The 18,962-nt window shown below is 41.2% G+C and overlaps 1 protein-coding gene and 1 long non-coding RNA gene across 9 annotated transcripts in view; both read left to right on the forward strand.

The window, feature by feature from the left end:
• The window catches only part of DAB1 (DAB adaptor protein 1), a 586,419-nt gene extending 568,286 nt beyond the window's left edge, over positions 1 to 18,133 (forward strand). For 7 of the 8 annotated variants that reach the window (XM_082228739.1, XM_082228738.1, XM_082228745.1 and 4 more), the window contains 4 exons: positions 942 to 1,490; positions 2,676 to 2,803; positions 4,725 to 4,823; positions 14,720 to 18,133. In XM_082228739.1, the coding sequence (XP_082084865.1) occupies positions 942 to 1,490; positions 2,676 to 2,803; positions 4,725 to 4,808 (761 nt within the window). In that variant the 3' untranslated portion in view covers positions 4,809 to 4,823; positions 14,720 to 18,133. The remainder of the gene's footprint in view (positions 1 to 941; positions 1,491 to 2,675; positions 2,804 to 4,724; positions 4,824 to 14,719) is intronic. The other variant, XM_082228744.1, reaches the window with a different exon arrangement.
• LOC309535584 lies at positions 8,405 to 10,620 on the forward strand. The gene is made up of 3 exons (XR_014221303.1): positions 8,405 to 8,762; positions 9,017 to 9,951; positions 10,542 to 10,620. It is a non-coding gene; the product is annotated as an uncharacterized lncRNA (long non-coding RNA).
• Positions 18,134 to 18,962: the final 829 nt, after the last annotated feature.

Consider the following 18,962-nt stretch of genomic DNA (forward strand, 5'->3'; position numbering starts at 1 on the left):
TCTATTTTAATCAGTCAGATCAAATAGGTCTTGTAGGCTATCTGCAGTGCTCCAAAAACTTGCAATAGCTGTTTGACTACAGATGCCAGGACAGGGGGTGGGGGTTGTATGAATACACTGGGGCAGGGTGAGTGCAAATGTTTTTTCCATACTACTTTCACCTTTCTGCATACAGTTTGTGTGAGTTTGTCCAACTTCTTCATGTTACTCAAAATCTCGGATATATGATTGACATTCTCCATATCTAGATACCTTTTCTGCCCTTGTGTGATAACTGCAGCTGCTGAAATCCAGTGAGTAAGGAGCTAATGTCCAGTATAAATGGGGGGGGGATCAGAAGTCTACACAGATGGTCATTTCAGAAACATAATATCACCTTGGGCAATTAGCTTGATAAATTTGTGGGTAATAAATGGGCAACGGACAACATGGAAAGAAAAGGGTTTAGATGTAAACTACGGTATGGAATAGGTGAAGACAATACCTTTTGTTAACCTACTTACTGAAAATGCAAGAATAAAGTAAGCTTATATGTTTCCCAAAGCTGCATGTCAGGCTAAAAATACTGGAAGCAAAGTACTGGTACAACTAAGTACTGGTCTGTGATAGGCTGGGTGAATGAGCAAAACAAATACTCTAATATAGAAGATTTCCGTTCAGAAGAAAGGGCAGAGAAAACATCATTAGGAACACTCCCTTTTTTCTCTTATTTATTGGAAAATGCCGCCTCATTAAAATAGATTTAGTTTTGCATGTAGTCTAGTAACAGCTTCTGAACCTGCCCCATGCCTCTGTCCAACAACGCTTTCAGTGGAGCAACAGAAGTCACCCAAACTCATTTGTATATCTGACCTACTTTTCTTCCTTGGCTGCCCTCGGTTTTTGTTTTTTTTTTTGCTCTTCCTGTTCTGAAATTGTCCCCGCTCTCTTTCCCCCCGAAGGTTATGTTGCAATGGGAGCTGTCCTGCCCTCCTTCTGGGGACAACAACCTCTTGTTCAACAACAACTGGCCATGGGTGCTCAGCCTCCAGTTGCTCAGGTGATGCAGGGAGGACAGTCAATTGCATGGGGACAACCTGGGATATTTTCTCCCACCCAGCAACCATGGCCATCTGTAGCTGGTCAGTTTCAGCCTGCTGCCTTCATGCCAACACAAACTGTATTGCCTTTACAAGCAGCCATGTTTCAAGGTACCGTTGCTCCCATTGCTACCGTTCCACCTACAAGCGATTCCACCAGATCCAGTCCACAGACAGATAGGCCTAGGCAGCAAGCAGGAAAAGAAATGTTCAAAGATTTCCAGATGGCTCAGCCTCCGCCAGTGCCATCACGAAAACCAGATCAGCCTTCCCTCAGTTGTACCTCAGAGGCCTTCTCCAGTTACTTTAACAAAGTTGGGATGGCACAGGAAGCAGATGATTGTGATGACTTTGACATCTCTCAGTTAAATTTGACTCCTGTGACTTCTACGACGCCATCGACGAACTCACGTGAGTATTCCCCGTTTTTCTGCCGCAACCTTCCACACATTGTTTCCCTTTTCTGAGATGGAGCTGTCAGAAGTATCCATGAATGTAATTAAAAATTAAATAAATTGGGCGTCTTTGAAGTTGGGAAGACATGAAATCGAGGATAATCGCATGGAGTTCATGGATGTCCGTAATTAATTACACACACTACTTTTAATGAATTTCATTTTTGAAAGACAGTGTAATTTAGTTGTTGAAAGATGGTGTCATCTTAAATATGCATAAAAACTGGCTTGCACAATCGGCTTTGGAAGTTCCCAAAGCTGGGATTCGGTTTGCTATCTTCATGAGCTAAGGAAATCCAGAAATTTGGTGAGGGTTTCTGCCCCCCTCCTCCAATGGAAGCTGTGCTTGATGCAATGGTGGCCCACTGATTTTGGATTCATAATTACCAGCCTTACTTGAGCATTGTGATTACATTGTTGCAAAAACATTTTGTGTGAATCAACCCTAAATTAAGAGTTGCTGATGAGATGATTCCCGTGCTTAAACACACAATAAAATTGGATGGAGGAGTTGGATTTAAGCAGGTGTGGTGATGGATCATCACTGCACTGAAGCAACATTCCTTTAGTGTGCTTAATGTGTATTTCTGATGGTACTGCAACAATTGCATTGCAAGTGATTTCAGTGGACTACTGCTAATTTTATACTTCATTTGTTTCACAGTGTAGTTACAAGAAATGACTCAGTAGGCATCTGTAGTTTTTTAAAAGATGGACATCTTCCAGTGATAGAAAGCTATTATTTATTTATTTATATATATTTATCTAATTTTTGTTAAAGATTTTAAGATAAACGCATTGGTACTGCTGCATAAATTAAAAACAAAGTAAACCCAGGACATTGTTTGTTGTCATATGAATGATAAGAGGTTGCTGAATTTTGCAAACTAAAATTAAAATATTTTGAATCTTTCAAAACTGTCAAACTCAATGGTTCCCAAACAGTTTACTAAGAGCAATTTTTGCCTTTTAAGACAAGTTTCTCAGATCCATTTATTGTTAATCGGGGGGGGGGGGATTGCAAAACCACACAGTGGCACTTGGCTCATAGCCCACCCAGACACATGCCAGCAGGTTCTCTGGTGTTATTTAGGAGTCAGTCATCCACTCAATTCAAATTATCTCTATTGTCTTTATTCAGCTCCAACTCCTGCTCCTAGACAAAGTTCTCCATCCAAATCCTCAGCATCTCATACCAGTGACCCTGCTGCAGATGACCTCTTTGAAGAGGGCTTTGAAAGTCCAAGTAAAAGTGAAGAACAGGAAGCGGTAAGTGGGGCAACTCCAAATCATTAACCCATAAACTGCTCAGTTACTATGTACATGGTTCACAGTTTTGAAAATTTTGAAAATTCTAGTCAAATTCTACTTTGCATGAGTACTAAAACATTTGCTGTAGATCACATTAAAGGTAGTATTCAGTCATCAAAATTGGACTGTAGAAGAAAATAGAGGAGTGTTTCCTAGTCCAATTATAGACACTTAACATTGACTTTGGGCAATGAAGGTTGCCCTACAAAAAATAGAGTTAGGATATGAACGCAAATGTTCCCTCAATTTTTCTCCCTATTTGATGCAATGTTTAATCAAACAGAAGGAGAAATAATGAACCCAGCCCCCTTCCCCCACTCTTCAAACTCTTCTGATTTTCTCCTGACTGCTCACAACTAATGTAAATTACAGAGGACAGAGTGTTGATCAGTGCTCCCACTTCACTCTTCCAGTTTCCCCATCAGCACCGATATGTGCTAGACTAGCATGTATACTGCTGAAGCAAAAACGTGTAAGTCAAAATGGAAGATTGCACAGATTAACTTAACATTTTTATCTACATGTCAGCTTATGCAGTCTATTTGAGTGTTCCTGCTTGTTATACATTTCTGCTGGATTGTTCTCTCATGATTTATTAGTCCGTATCTACCTCCTCCTGCCGGCTCTTCGAAGAGACAGAATTCAGGAGGAGCAACTGTGAATTAGATTTCAAGAACCAGAAGCAGTGTGCCATCGAAGCTTTGTGTGATGGCACCACTGTAGCCAATATAAATTGGCAGCTCTGCCTTAGAAACACAAAGATATTGGGGCAGAAAGACAAAGGAGTTCAGAGACTTTGGTGTGATGCAATGGGGAGGTGGAGTTCAAAATGCAGCCCCTGGCACTCATAGTGTCTGAGTCGAGTTTTGCCCCCTTCAGGCTGAACTCAACCTAGGAAGGATCTTACGGAGTAGTGAGTTCTTCCCTCTCCTTTCTCCAGGGCAAGCCAGGGAGGATGATTGGCAGGGAAGAGGGAATCCATGCTCTCCATTTTCTAGCATTCAACAGGAATGCTTTATATGACCAGATTGTTTCCAGGGGGAGGAGCTGGCAGATTTCTTCAGACATTGTAAAAATAGCACAACACATTTGATTTCCCAGGGGGAGGGGGGAATCAGTGACATTTGAAAATGAAAGTAAGTATACACCTTAATACTGGGAATGGACAACCCTTCACAGGTCAATGTGTAGTGGCTTGGGTAGGTGACAATATGGATACGTTTTGCTGTCAGTACAATCACATGGCTTGGCTTAAGTTGAATAGCACGAGTGGTGAATACAATAGCTAACGCATGATTCTGTGCCTGCCCCACTTGCAAGGAGACAGCAGAAGCATGACCTCACATTGATAATGGCAACTTGGTCTCAGATCTGTGGTGTCCAAATTTGCTTGTGATGACCACAAACCAGTTATGGGCACCATACACAGATCCAGATTGCTCTCACATTGCTGAAAACTCATATTTGGCTGGGTTTGAGTTGCGGTGCAAAAATAGTCAGACGTGGCCATGGCAACTGCTTCACATGAATGGCTCATCACAAACTAGAACCACTAATTAGGCAGGCTTAAAGCAGAAGCCATGCACTAGGCATTTGTCTGCTTCTTGACCAAGTCTTGAAGGTAAAGTTAGCTTTGGCCAAAATGCACTAACCTAAAAAACTGTTTCTGTGAGCTCAAATCAGTTTACTATCCTATTCAGGGCTGGCCCACTGGCACCAGTTGGTCCTAGGAAATATCAGCTGTAGTATATGACTTTTAAATTATTTTCATCCACAATAGGCATTCATGTTAAAATGCACCCACTGCATGAAAATAACTGCTGACTTTGTTTTCCTTTCTGTTGTTGAGAAAAAAAGGTGTTATGTTCTTGTATTCTAGCCTGATGGATCTCAGGCCTCATCCAACAGTGATCCATTTGGTGAGCCCATTGGTGATACTGTAAGTCCACAGGGCGATAGCTAGATAGCGCAGGTTGGGGTAGGTATCTGTCCTTTTCTCTCTGTCACTTTTGAGCTATTCATATTCACCATTGCCTGCCTTCATTTACATTGATGCTAGCCACAAATATAATATATTCCACATATACAAAATGGAATATTTCAAACCTTCATTTCACTACTTCTCACACCATTGATGCATCACTGGTTGATAATTCCATTTCTAAGTGGTGCACTTTTGTGTTGTCAGAATAATAATAATAATAAAATAATACAACCCTAGGGAAAATATATATTACAGCAACTGTGAAATGAGAAATTATCAACAACAGGTTCATAGTTGTTGTTTTTCTTACAGAATATTGACGCTCTGCAGTTTCTGGTATTCATGATTAGTATTTAAAATATTTGTATATTGTGTATTTTATCTTTTTCTGATAGAAATTGCAAAGTGGCAGGCAATGTTCATCCAGGACTGAAATGACATCAGCAGTGCAACATATTTTTTAAGAGAATGAATTAAGCACCATCAATAAATTAAGATGTGCCTTCCCACTCTGTGGCCACAATAATGGTCAATTGGAAAACCTATTAGTTAAAGGGTCTAATGAAAATATTAAATTACAATGTTGATGTCTATGGGTTAACAACCCACCCTATCATTTTAAATATATATTTTCCATGACAAAATGCTAAGGCAACACAATTGCTTTAATCGTTAACTGCACACTGCATGTTGTGGGTGTTGATAGATGTTTTATGAGGGTGACCGTGGCTATTTTTATTCTGGCATCTGTGTTTTGTCAGAAAGATTGTGATGCTACAGTGCCTGTGAGTGTTGAACATCCCCATCTCATCTCAATGTATTCCAATGCTGCCATATGAAAAATGTTTCTTTTATTACACTGCGCTGTGATTTGAAACAGTTCAAGCACTATGTGATTTATTGCTCATCTTTCTGTGTATGGAGCATATGAAACAAATTAATGGAAATGGTGGATTTATTTTTAGTGCATAATGTGCATCGGTTTCCAGGCTTTTAAGAATGTGCTTCCAACCACAGATATCTGAATGTACTAGCTGCTATCCAATAGTCCCTTTCCCATGAGCCTAAAACCATTTCTGCCCTCACCTGAAACCACTGTCATCCCTGAAGTCTGTGCAGTCTCACTAGGTAAATTTGAAATGTTTGCTTTGTCATTTGTGGCTTTAGATTTCTAAGCAGTATACAACTAAGGGGGTGTCAAACTCTTCAATAACTTTGTCTCTATAAAAGTATTCCTTTATCCCACTTTCCCCATCAGTTTGAACTATACTATTGTGCTTTGCTGTTTAATGTTTGCACATTGTATGGCTCCATATTAGCATTATGACAGTTTAAAGGGAGCAATGAGCAGGTGTTCCATTTTGGCTCTCCCGCACTTTCATCAGGTAGGGGAAATCTAGAGTTAAATAATAGTCTATCTGAAAAAGCATTAAGACAGGGATGGCCAAATTGGTGCCCTCCAAATGATTTAGACTACAACTCCAATGACCCTCTACCATTAGGCCAATGGAACATGGAGGCCTAAATTATCTAGAGGGCTCCATGTTGGCAACTGCTGCATTAAGGAATTGAATGGACCTGTTCTTTTCCCTTGAAGCTACCACAATATTTAGAGGGCGAATAGTCCAAGTTTGTTCTCTATGATCAATAGTTAAAACTGTGACAAGGCCCAATATCTTCAGTCCTACTTCATTAATGCTAAGCATCTTCTCTCAGTAAGAGGGAGAGAGAGAGGTCTTCATATTTATAGAGGGCTTTAGAATTTGGAAGTGAATAAACTTGGCATGAACACAGGGTTCTGTTGCACTCAGTGATGCACTTGGAAGCTATATTATCTTCACTCAATGATCTTGTTTATGCTGCCTCTGTATATACCATATTTACTCGAGTCTAATGTGCCAGCGAATCTAATGCGCACCTTAATTTTCATAACATAATTTGGCCAAAAAAGGCGAGCATTAGATTCAAGTAAATATGGTGTTCAAGTGCACTCTCCCACTTGGGTTTTTTAATGTCATTTTGCTTTCTGTGTTGTTAGCACTTCTTTTCTGTAGTATCTTAAAGTCTTTGTATTTGAATAACCGAGTCTCTTATCAGTTCCTATATCTGGAACTACGTTGCACTTAGCATCTACCTGCAATCTTAAACTGAAGCTTTCAAACTTGGAATTCACAACTAACCTTTAAAGAAATGACAACCGTGCTGTTAGTAGTCAAATCTGCAATCTACTGATAAGCAAAATGTTTGCCTTGCTGTGGTTTTTTAAATCAAAAGCCAGGACAGATGTCTTAATACATTCACTGAAATTGCAAAAAAGAAAGAGTGCAGCATTATTCCTAGGCAGCAGTATGTTGTTTCAATTCAGAGAATGTAGATTTGTGGTTCACAAGACAAAGGCAGCAAGGAGCAATAGTACATTTATTTATATTTCTTCAAAGACTTGGCTAGTGTTGTGAAGAAAAGGCAGCACTTGCTCAAAAGTATTACAATCTTTATTTTTTTTATCCATCAAGGCATAGCAGGATTTTTTACAGGAAGGCAGTTTGCGTGGCAAGGCCCCCCAACCAGCCCTTGTTAGAATAAAATTCACACTGACACAGAATTTTGGTTATTGGGCAAAATTTTAGGCCACAACTTTATTGATTACAGAAATGTGAGCAGTATTGGCAAAGGACTACAGTGGTACCCCGCAAGACGAACGCCTCGTGAGACGAAAAACTCGCAAAATGAAAGGTTTTTTCATTTTCAAGTTGCCTCGCAAGATGAATTTCCCTATGGGCTTGCTTCACAAAACGAAGCTTGCCCCAGGGACAGCGGGTCTTCTCTTTTGAAGCAAGGGGCGGTGGGGAGAAGCGATCTTCTCCCCGCAGCCCCAGGTCCGGGGACAGCGGGAAGCGCTTCCCGCTGCCCCCGGACCTCTTTTGAAGCAAGGGGTGGTGGGGAGATCACTTCTCCCGGTACTCCGAAGCCGGGCGGGGGGGAGGGAACACCTCCCGCCGCCGCCTGGCTTCGGAACGGTGCTCCGAAGCCGGGCAGGGGGGAGGGAACACCTTCTGAAGGCGGGCGGGGGCGAAAGTCTTTGCTCCCCCCTGCCTGCCTGTCCCGGAGGGCTTTTGAAGGCAGGCGGGGGGGAGCAAAGACTTTCGCCCCCCGCCCGCCTTCAGAAGAGGTCCAGGACCTCTGCTGAAGGCTGGCGGGGGGCAAAAGTCTTTGTCCCCCCTGCCTGCCTTCCCAGGGGCTTTTAAATCGCCCCGGACAGCGGAGAAGTCCTCCGCTGTCCCGGGGCGATTTTAAAATGCCGCCCGCCAGCATTTTAAGATCGCCCGGACAGCGGAGAAGTCCTCCACTGTCCCGGGGTTTTTTAAAATGCTGGGGGTGGGAAGAAAAGCCCTTGTCCCCCCCCCAGCCTTCAGAAGAGGTCCGGGGACAGACTGTCCCCGGACCTGGTCTGAAGGCGGCTTCCCTAGGAACGCATTAATTGATTTTCAATGCATTCCTATGGGAAACCGTGCATCGCAAGACGAAGAGACTTGCGGAACGAATTAATTTCGTCTTGCGAGGCACCACTGTATATCGGACTCCTGCCCCCGTTGCAGGAAGTCAATAAGGGTAAACCACCCAAAGAGGAAGCCACATCGGGGGAACCCGCCTGTAGCTCTCCTCGGTCTCCCCAGAGGCCTGGCATGGCCCTAGAGACATCAGACAGGATCCAGGCCCTGCATTCCTTTAATGGAATACCCTTGGTCAATGGACCCCTCTCTCAGTGAGCCAATGCCTAACCGCCAAACCTTACAAAGTTGTGACGAGGTAGGCTAAGAGGTAAGCGAAAACCAAGTGGCCATTGCCAACTGGAAAAATTCCTACCTGGCCCCCATGCCAAGACAGGCAACCAACCAAAGTCCAAAGCAAGGCCAGAGGACATCTAAAGAGCCAGTGTGGTGTAGTGGTTAAGAGCGGTAGTCACGTAATCTGGGTAACCGGGTTCGTGTCTCCGCTCCTCCACATGCAGCTGCTGGGTGACCTTGGGCCAGTCACACTTCTGTGAAGTCTCTCAGCCCCACTCACCTCACAGAGTGTTTGTTGTGGGGGAGGAAGGGAAAGGAGATTGTTAGCCGCTTTGAGACTCCTGAAGGGGAGTGAAAGGCGGGATATCAAATCCAAACTCTTCTTCTTCTTCTAAAATAAAGGGTGAGTGTTCAGCAGCATGAAGCAGATGCCTGACATGTGTCATGCTGCCACTTTTATACCCCCCCCCCACGATCACCCCACACAAAAGTGGTTGGCCAAGATGCCGGGGTGATCGTGGTGCCACTCTGGCATGATGGCATTACTCCGCCCATGCTGGGGGGGGGGAGGAACTGGCCTGGGAGCCTGCCTGCAACCAGGACCATCCTTAAAGATGATCCCACTTGTCAGAACCCAACAGGGTTGTCAGCATAAAGGGCTGATCCTTCTGTAGCAGTGAGCAGCCACATGCAGTTTTTACCCTCTGACACATTCCTTTTGGCTGCTGCCTAAATGTTGTCACCTGTAGCGCAGAACCTTCAATTTGAGGAGAACTGGACTGAGATAGGAGAACAATGGTGCTTAGTTTCCTGTCATTCCTGTAGGTGAGCCTATTGTCATTTAACATATTTGGACCTGTACTTGGAGGACCTGCATATATTAACTATAGTCGATGGTCTACCTTCAAATAACATGGGACATAATTATGCATAAATGAATTGGCTTCACTATTACAGTAAAGATCTTTATATTTTGAAAATTACCTGGGGGGGTTGATTCAGGTGCTGTTTATCCTTCTAGGCCCCCTTTTCAGAAATGTTGCCAACACGCAAGAGCACTTTGATTCTCTGTGAACACTCGAAGCTAGTCCTGGGCTGCTAAGCTGAACTATGAATGGTGAAATTTGTCTCTTTTGTTTTCTCCTTTTTCCAGTTCATGTATTCATTCGCAGAGGGCACATTAGATAGGTCTGCATTATAATCTGAAGTGAGCACATTTCCCCCAATGCCTGGGCCAAGTGTGCGTTTGTCTCACAGGATAACAGTGACCAGATACAGCCCACTTACTGTAGGTCAAAATGGTCCAGCTAAATTCAGCCCCATAACCATTTTGCCAAGTACCGTATTTTCCGCCCTATAGGATGCACTTTTCCCCCTCCAAAAATGAAGGGGAAATCTGGGTGCGTCCTATGGGGCGAATGCAGGCTTTTGCTGAAGCTTGGAGAGCGAGAGGGGTTGGTGCGCACCGACCCTTCTCGCTCTCCAGGCTTCAGGAACACATCTGCAGCCTAGGCAGCCCTACAGGAGGTCCGGCAGGGATGTCTAGGCTGCGGATAGCAGCCTGCCACCCGACGGGCGGGGCGCCCTGAAGCAGAGCGCCCCCCGTGCCAGGCAGACATCCGCAGCATGGGGAGCCTTGCAGGAGTTCCCCGCAAGGCTCCCCATGCTGCGGATAGCAGGCTGCCACCCCGCGGGGGGGGCGCCCTGATGCAGAGCACCCCTCGCGCGGGGCAGACTTCGGCCAGCCCCACAAGCTCGGGGACAGCAGGGAGGCACAGCGCCGCCATCCCGCTGTTCCTCGACCTGGTTCTGTTTCCCCGACCTGCTTTTGGGGGGGAAATAAAGGGAATTTCCCCCCCCTTTATTTCCCCCCCATAGAACTAGGTGCGTCCTATGGGACGGAGCGTCCTATGGGACGAAAAATAAGGTAGTTAACATGAAGCAAACATGTTAGTTATACAAGTTAATAACTATTGATATTCAAGTTATGGGGTGATATATAAATAATACTATGTCCTGCTATGCTGAGTACTGTAAATGAGCTCATCATAGGGACGGGATAACCAAGCAAAGCACAATTAGAGGCTTGTTTTTCATCATGAAGCCCAGTGCAAAGCAGAACTTTAAAAACACACAGTGTTTTTATACATAGCAGCTGTTATTAATGAATACATAAAGCAAGGGTCCCTTCACCATAAGGAAGCAGAACAGCCCTGCGCCTACCCCTCCACTGTTGGATCTGGCTCTCTAAAGAAGCCTAGCTTGTAGTATAAAAGATACATTACAATCTTGACTGAGGTGCTACTCCTTTGGGATTCCTTGACCTTCTTTCTCTGCAGCAGAGTCTCAACACAGGGCTTTCCTTCTGACTGGATGATCAGGAAGCAGAAGACTTATTTTCTGAAATGCATCAGCTGAGATTCTACTTTCTGTTCAGCCAGCCAGAAGGAAAACACTCTGCTTAAAATCTACATAGGAGCGCAGAGGTCAAAGCAGCCTTGGGAGAATTGCAAGTTTAAGTTCATAATGCATCTTTTATGCCAGCCTTACATACATCAGTAAGAAAAATTCTGCCCATCACCTTGTCTGGTTGGCTTCCACTAGCAAAAAGGGATGGTCTCTGTTAAGATAATAAAGAATACAGGGACAATAGTAAAGGATATAAGGTGTTTGGTAATACTTTTAGCTTGAAGAAAAGGTCCAGAATGGTAGTTCTCTTAGAAAAATAATAATGGGAGCAAACAGTACTATTAGTTGTAGCAGTACTAAGCTACATGAAGGCTATTTGCAGTGCTGGATTTACATATAAGCTAAACTAGCTTAGGGCCCCACTCTCTGGGGGCCCCCAAAAAAATTAAAGGAAAAAACACCAATATAAGATAAAAACAAGTAAAATAAAACCTGCATACAGTTAGAGCTTAATAATTATTTCACTATTAATATACTTCTTCTTAATTGTATTTCAGTTCAACAATTACTTTGATAAAATACATATTTTGTGATGTGCAAATGACTTTAGATACCTATTAGGTCCATAAATTACCATATATAGCATATATTCAACAGGAAAAACCGCGACAATTTGTTGTTGACAAAGGACAGCTGGACATATTACCTTCAGTAGCTTAGGGCCTCATCAAACCAAAATCCGGCCCTGGCTATTTGTGATCATTTTTAAGCTGAAGCCTTAGCAGTGACTTTCTGAATTAGAGGATAATTTTGATAGCTAAGAAATGGGAATTGAGGTGCAACAATCTTGTTAAAAATGTGGTTTTTTTGCAAAGGCTATAAAGAAGATAAAAAAGCCAGTTCTATGGAATAATTTTTGAAGGCCATTAAAAAAATGTATCTATACCCTGTTAACTAGTGTCTGTAGGACAAAGCTACATTGAGTTGGTTAACATTAAAGGGTCTTACAGATTTAATATTAAGTGTCATTTTGTGGGGTGGAGAGATTTATATATTTATTTACCTTTGTGGTATAATTTGCTGGCTATCTTGGTACTGCTTTTCAGTGTCCAGTTCATGACAATTGACCCAGGAAAGGGCCCTCTCTCTTATCTTGGCATTATTTATTATTTACATATTCTTTCCTGTCCCTTCTAATTTACTTCTCATGCACCTCTGGTACTATAAGGTGATAAATGGCTTTTTAATTTACTTTGTTCAACCATGTGCATTTGCTATTCACTGCTAAAGATATGACCCAAAGTACACTGACAACAGATAGCTGGATCTTTTCTGAAACTTCAAGGCCATTATTCTAAGGATAAAGTGAGGATTACACCAGAGCAGAGTGAAAGGTCCCATCAAAATTTATGAAGTCTAGAGGCCAAATTGTCCTTCTTTCAAGTACTATTGTATTGTAAACTAGCCAGAATTGTGTCTGTCTGTGGTCTATGCAGCAGCAATCTATGTAAGCATAATCTTTGAAGTTTCCCCAAATTTGGAATAGAATTGTTATTATTTCTTGCATACTAGGGTAAATATGATGATGGACATAATGTTCATTATGTGTGCAATAAGACCTGATTTGAAATGCTTAGATTCTCTGCATAGGTACTACAGATTCATGGGCCAAGATCAAGCATCACAATAGTAGAGGTGATGGGACTTCCCTTTACTCCCTTCTGAGGCCCCCTCCACCCCCAACTTTGTGCCCTGTTGAGGGTCCCCTAGCCTCCACAGCAGATTATTTAGGGGGAGAGGAAGTAGAAATCCCATTTGCCTGAGCAAAAATCCATTGCCCAAGTGGACTGACCTTGTTGGATATCACCCATAAAGACAAGATATGGTATGCTTACCTTTACCCTTCTTCTTGAGAAGTGGGGTGGAATGCAAAATATGCTGCTGTTACATGCTCCAACTCATTCATTTTTTACCTACAAGCCCTGCAAACAGAGTTCCAGAATTTTAAATTAGTTATTTACAAAGAAAAATATTTTTTTTTTTTAGACCAACACCACCACTCCATTTGGAAATAACCCATCACAGTATACTTTTGTCAAGACCAACCCAAATGTCACAAAGTTGTGAGCAAGCTTTCAAGTTCTCCAGAATTTTCATCACTTGCATGTGCCCATTGCTGGACTCGACAAGGAGGGAGCATAGGTCCTACAGCACTGCTCCACACCAGGATTTCATAGTGGGGCAAGATCCCGATGTCAATTTACTAGGGCAATTTATAGAAATGTTTAGATCCTTTAGGAAGCTCTATAGCCAAACTTGCCAGTGCTTGCAATGTGTTTATTACATGGTAGTTCTGCTGATATATCTGGCTGGTATCACTAACTTAACATTTATTTGGATTTTGAATTTGTATAGTATCATGGAATGCTAAGGTGACATATGGCGCATTGGGCTTCTTGTTAACTCATCACCAATCATTGTTTTGCTATTTTTAGCCATTATTATTTTAATCAAACCTACACTGACTTTGGAGTGAAGCCTTCCTGCATCTCATTGCTAGAATGCACCAACAGAAAAGTTCATAGTAGAAGATGTGAAATATTTAACTGGAGTACAGGAAAACAATTTGTCATTATTCCTCTGAACTAAAACTGCATGTTTATAAGCTGAATGATGTTCTTGCTCTCAGCAGGATTGAATTTGCCTCATCCACCCACCTTCTTGGACTTGATAGAGACTCAAGCTGTTTTCTCCCAGGGGGAAAGGACAGCTAGTCATTTGAGGAGGAGTGTGTCATGGGAGGGGACAGTCCAGTATTTAAAGTTACACTGCCACCCCCTTCTCCCTCATTTTGTCTTGCCCCTCTATAGTGGGCTTTCCTGAGCCACTTTTGGGGTGGGGGGTTGAGAAGTTTAGAGGGAGCCCCTGGTTGGGACTTAGGACTCCCTGTTTTTATCTACTTCGCACTGTAGGGTATCTTGTGGTGATTTGGTTAACTTGGCTGTTTGGCATTCAGTGCTGGCAGGTAAGAAGAGATAAGATGTCACTGCCACCCCGAGGCATTATGGTGGTAATAGGCACTCGTGAGTCATCATCCATAGTCTGAGGTTTATTGGTACTTGAAAGAATGCTAAGGATATGGTTTGCACATCATGATGAATGCCCCGCAGGAAGAGCCAGGTGTGCAGGTTGGGTTTCACATACCCAAGGCTTGCTCAGCAAAAAGGGAGATTTTTCTCCCCGTCCTTGGCTCCCAGGCCTGGGACTCACAATGCAATGGCTTACATTCCCATGAGATAGAGGGTTGCTTCTCTCATATGCATTTTACCATTTAGTCAGCTGTCTTGAATCGTCTTTCAGGGTGTGAGGGCAATGGGCCGATTTGCTCTGTGTGTTTAAAAACAATAATTGCAAACTTAGCCTCTTCTGGTCTCAATTGTAGTGTGAATGTACATGAATTCTATTTCATTATAATCATTTCAACTTAAACATAAACATTGGGTTCTTAATAAACAATGTGGAATTGCTGATTCCTTTTATATTATTACTGCCTTTTCAAACACCATCATAATTCAAAATAATAAAAATGCTATTTCTTTAGCATTTTTATTCTACTCACCTACTCCCTTGAAATCTGCTGCTTAGATACAAATGACTAAAATTGTCTCTATTCACATTTCTTTCTATTGTTCCCAGGAAAGAGAGCCTCTCTATGCCCAGATCAACAGACCTAAGAAATAGCGTTGACCCACGCTTGTGGTGCTTCAAGACTCAAACAGAAAACTACAGCCTTGACAGGCCTTTGGCTCCCACATTTTCTTGCAGTTGATCTCATCTAATAAAGGATAATCACCTCACTGCATCAGTTCAACAAGCAAAATGTTTTGGCAACCAGTGGCAACTCTCTATGGCAGAACATGACACTTTTGTTTTGTTCCACAGTTCTGATATCCAAGCAAAACCTTTCCTCAAGTTTCAACTATCCAGCATATCCCACCACGCCTTGTCACTTTTTTGCCATTTCCAGTGCACCACATTATGGAAGTAATCAGTTCAAATCTGTTAAAGGACTGCTAATCATTTAATAATATAAAAAAGCAGGAAAAAAATCATGAATTCTACAGCCATTGAGCTCTGTGGCTGCACATTTTGATGATATGGTGACTTTTTATCACCATATTAGACTGATCTGGCTGTATTCCCCACCACCACCGCCCAATACTACTCCATAATGGCATATTTGAAGGTGTGTGGGGGGGACGACGACAAAGTATTTGAGTGTTCCATTCTATCCCCTTTTCTTACAGACAGGTGACAGACTCTAGCAGCAAAACGCCTCCTGTGAAAATTATCCTTAACTTGAAACCATGGATTGCCATTCTGCTGATTATCCATCTTGATTGGGAAACGTTGCCAAATGGACCTTTTGAAATTACAGTACATCAAAGAGATGAAATGCTGCTTTTTTGTTTTGAATACTTCTGCTGTGGGTAGAAAAGGACATCAAATATTTTGATGAAGAAAAAGAAGAAGAAAAAGACTTAACAGTGTTATTTCCTAGGGGACTCTTAAAACAAAGACCAGTAAAGGAATATTTTTTATTTCTTTGATATCTTGCTGCTGTAATGCTATGCAGACAAGTGTTTTTCTTCTCTGTGTGCCATTTTTGAAGAGAGAGAGAGAAAAAAAATTGTTTGCCAAATACTTCCAGTATGCTTTCTGGATTTGATTGGGATGGACTTTATTAACCAAGATGAAGATGGCATGAATTTTGAAACTGATTCTGTGATCAAATTGTTCATCTTTATCACTTTTTGTACATCAGAAAAATTCAAATGGGATTTTTATTTTATAACTTGAAATTAAAAAGGAAAAAAAAACTTACCATAAAACTCTTTAAATGTTTAAGGGGAAATGGCTTTAAGGAGTTTGAATGAAATTTGCCAGGTTTTTTTTTGTAAATATAAAATGTTATGAGAATTCTTTTAATAATGCCATGACACTGTAGAGAAGGTAGCAAATGGCAGTACTTTGGAAGTGTGGAAACCCCCAGTCTGTGGCTCTTGCATCTCGTATGGTTCCCCCCCCCACATGCTTATAATAAAGTGCATTTCCCAGCAGCAATTAGGTTGTCAGCAACTAGTAAAGTTGATGGGTAACACATGATTTATTTTCTTGCTTTTATGACACACATAATTACTACATACTGTACATTTTCAAGGGAAAAAAGTACATTCCATAGCCATTTCATAGCTAGAAAATAAAAATTCAAAACTGTTTACACACAAATCAGAAACAACTTTTTTAAAATTCTCTTTTTTAAAACATTTATGTAAGAAAAGTGCAGTGTTTGGTTCCTATCCTTAGCACATAATTTGCATAAAGAATCTATATATTTTTGGCCTACAGAGAATTGTTATACAGGTCAAACGTGTTTTCCTGAAGTTCCTATGCAGATCACAATATATTGAATTTTAGTGGTTTAGCACTAAAAAAAAAGTTAATGAACCCAAATGAGGAATTGCTTAATGGGTTATGCAGATTTTTGTTTTTATATCATAACACCAAGGTTTCTGTGTATTTTTCCATTGATTTGTGTAGGCTTGGAGTTGTATATTTCCATATGTTTGAATGGTTTAATGAAAGCATTTTACACACACAGCTGAAAGCTAAACAGGATGGTGATTTGGTGGTGCTGGCAACTAAATTTCCTAATTCCAGCCTGTAACTGTGAAATATATACTGAATGTGTGCTTTGCCAGTGAGTGAATGATACCCTAGATGTTGATAGGCTCAGTATCAAAGAAGTGAGATCTGATGCACTGTTCCTGTCATTTCTTCTCTCTATTCTAATTGTCAGGATCTCTGTGGCAAACTCACATCAAAAAAAGATGCAAAAAAATATATTCCCAGTAGGATTTAAAATGTGTGGGATTCTATATTTTCAGTTCAACCAAGTGAATGAAAACATTTTCCTATTAGATAATCTTCCAATTATTGATTTTAATAGAAAATGCTACATTCTTCCTTAGCAGCAAAGCTATTTACAGGGTTGCCAAACATCCGGAATTCCGCGGTGAAAATAGTATTGGGGGGGAATTATGGGAAATTGGTAAAATGTCCAAGATTGAGGATGATTGCCGGAAAAAAGTTCAACTTTTGTATACTGAATTTTGCTTCCATAAATATGGCAACCCTACTATTTACCATTTTTGTGTTGGGATATTGGATTAGAAGAAGGTGACATTGCAGTTCTTCATAAAACTTTGGAGTAGGTTGTGGTCTCATTAGCTTTTCAGTTAATGACCAAAGCGTTCACATCATAGTTTGGAGATTTCTGTAACCATACGACTCTGAAGAACCTTCCCAGGATGGGAAAAGTTTATGTAACCAATACTACACAGTAGCTATAAAAGAGAATCAAGTTTGGATATCAAAATCAGAACTCACAAAGAAATTTGCTCCATGTAAACATTTGGTTGTGGGTTTTTTGGGGGGTAGGGTGGGGTTGAAACAAGAGACTCCTGTTCCACCATCAGAAGATTCATTTTTTGCCATAGCCTAGAAGAAAAATAATATCGGAGCCTACACTGTACCATTTGATAGATACATAATAGGTTCAGGGGAGTCAACAAGCTTTCCCCATCCTGCTCTTCACTAGCACTAAATTTGTCACTTTAAATTTTAAACCAGGGAATCCCACTCACCATCCTGTACTGTCTTGATTCCAACCATGTCATTAAAAAAATATTTTGATAGATCGTAGTCATTCAACTGTCTGACAAAACCTATGATCAAATAATGTACTGGGCACCTTCGTTGCAAAGATGTTTACTCTCTACCTTTATTCATTTTGATTTCTGCATTCCGACACGTATTTTTTTAATAAAGAAAAGAAAGATAAAAATGACTGTTTTTTGCAGTACATTTCTAGATCTACTTTAACTTTACCTCAGAGGAAAAACCATTTGTTGAACATCTTTTTTTCACCCTTAACTTTATGTGTAATGCATTCAGCAGAAAAAAACCAACAAATTTTTAGAAATTTTCCATTAATTTCTGTAACACACCATGTAATACTGTTACAAATAAAAACATTTAAAATCATAAGCATTATTTGCTCTCATTCTTTTGCAGGCTGAATGTGATAGACAAAATATAAAGTTGACCACTTCCATTCCTGACTATAGTCCCAATACCATAAAACTGTACTTTTGTAAATATAACATTTGCAGGTTGTGGTGAACTGCTAGTATGTTGTGTTCTTCCACTTGGATCTTGCACTGTGTTCACAAGCCTTTTTTCAATGAGTAAAGACACATTCATATACTTAAAAAAATAAAATAGGATTCTGCCTGAAACACCAGAGAGCCACCTGTCAGTCAGTGTCAACAATATTGACCTAGATGGGCCAACGGTCTGACTTTCTATAAGACAACTTCCTTTGTTCCTCTAATTCTGCTGATGAACACTGTCCTGAGACAATGTAGGTCAGAGATAGTCAGGTGCCTTCCAGATGCTGTTGGACTACAACTTCCATCAGCCCCAGCCAACCTGTTGGCAACCTCCAGGATAGGCTATCTGTGCAAGCCATAGTTTTAAAAACAATTGGGCTTGCCTAAAACAACATGCAAAGCACAAAGGCATCCGATTGGGCCTAAGTTTTGATATATTTTTACTTCTAATTTTTGCCTCTTCTTGCTTAGAAGTAACTAGGTAATTGTGAGATTATATCTCAATGGGGCCTGTAGGTTTAAAATAAATGTGTGTTCAGGAAGATGCAATTTTACCCCCTCTGGTTGTAAACAGAATTGGTTCTAAACGGAAATATATACATCATATGACCTCTCTCTTATCTGTGAGGCAGTGAGAAATAACACAAGATACCCTGTTGAGATTTTCCAATTCCCTCCAGGAGCATTACCTATCTCCTTTTGAA

The sequence above is a fragment of the Podarcis vaucheri genome (genome assembly GCF_965113315.1).
Source record: "Podarcis vaucheri genome assembly, chromosome: 6".
Lineage (NCBI taxonomy): Eukaryota > Metazoa > Chordata > Lepidosauria > Squamata > Lacertidae > Podarcis > Podarcis vaucheri.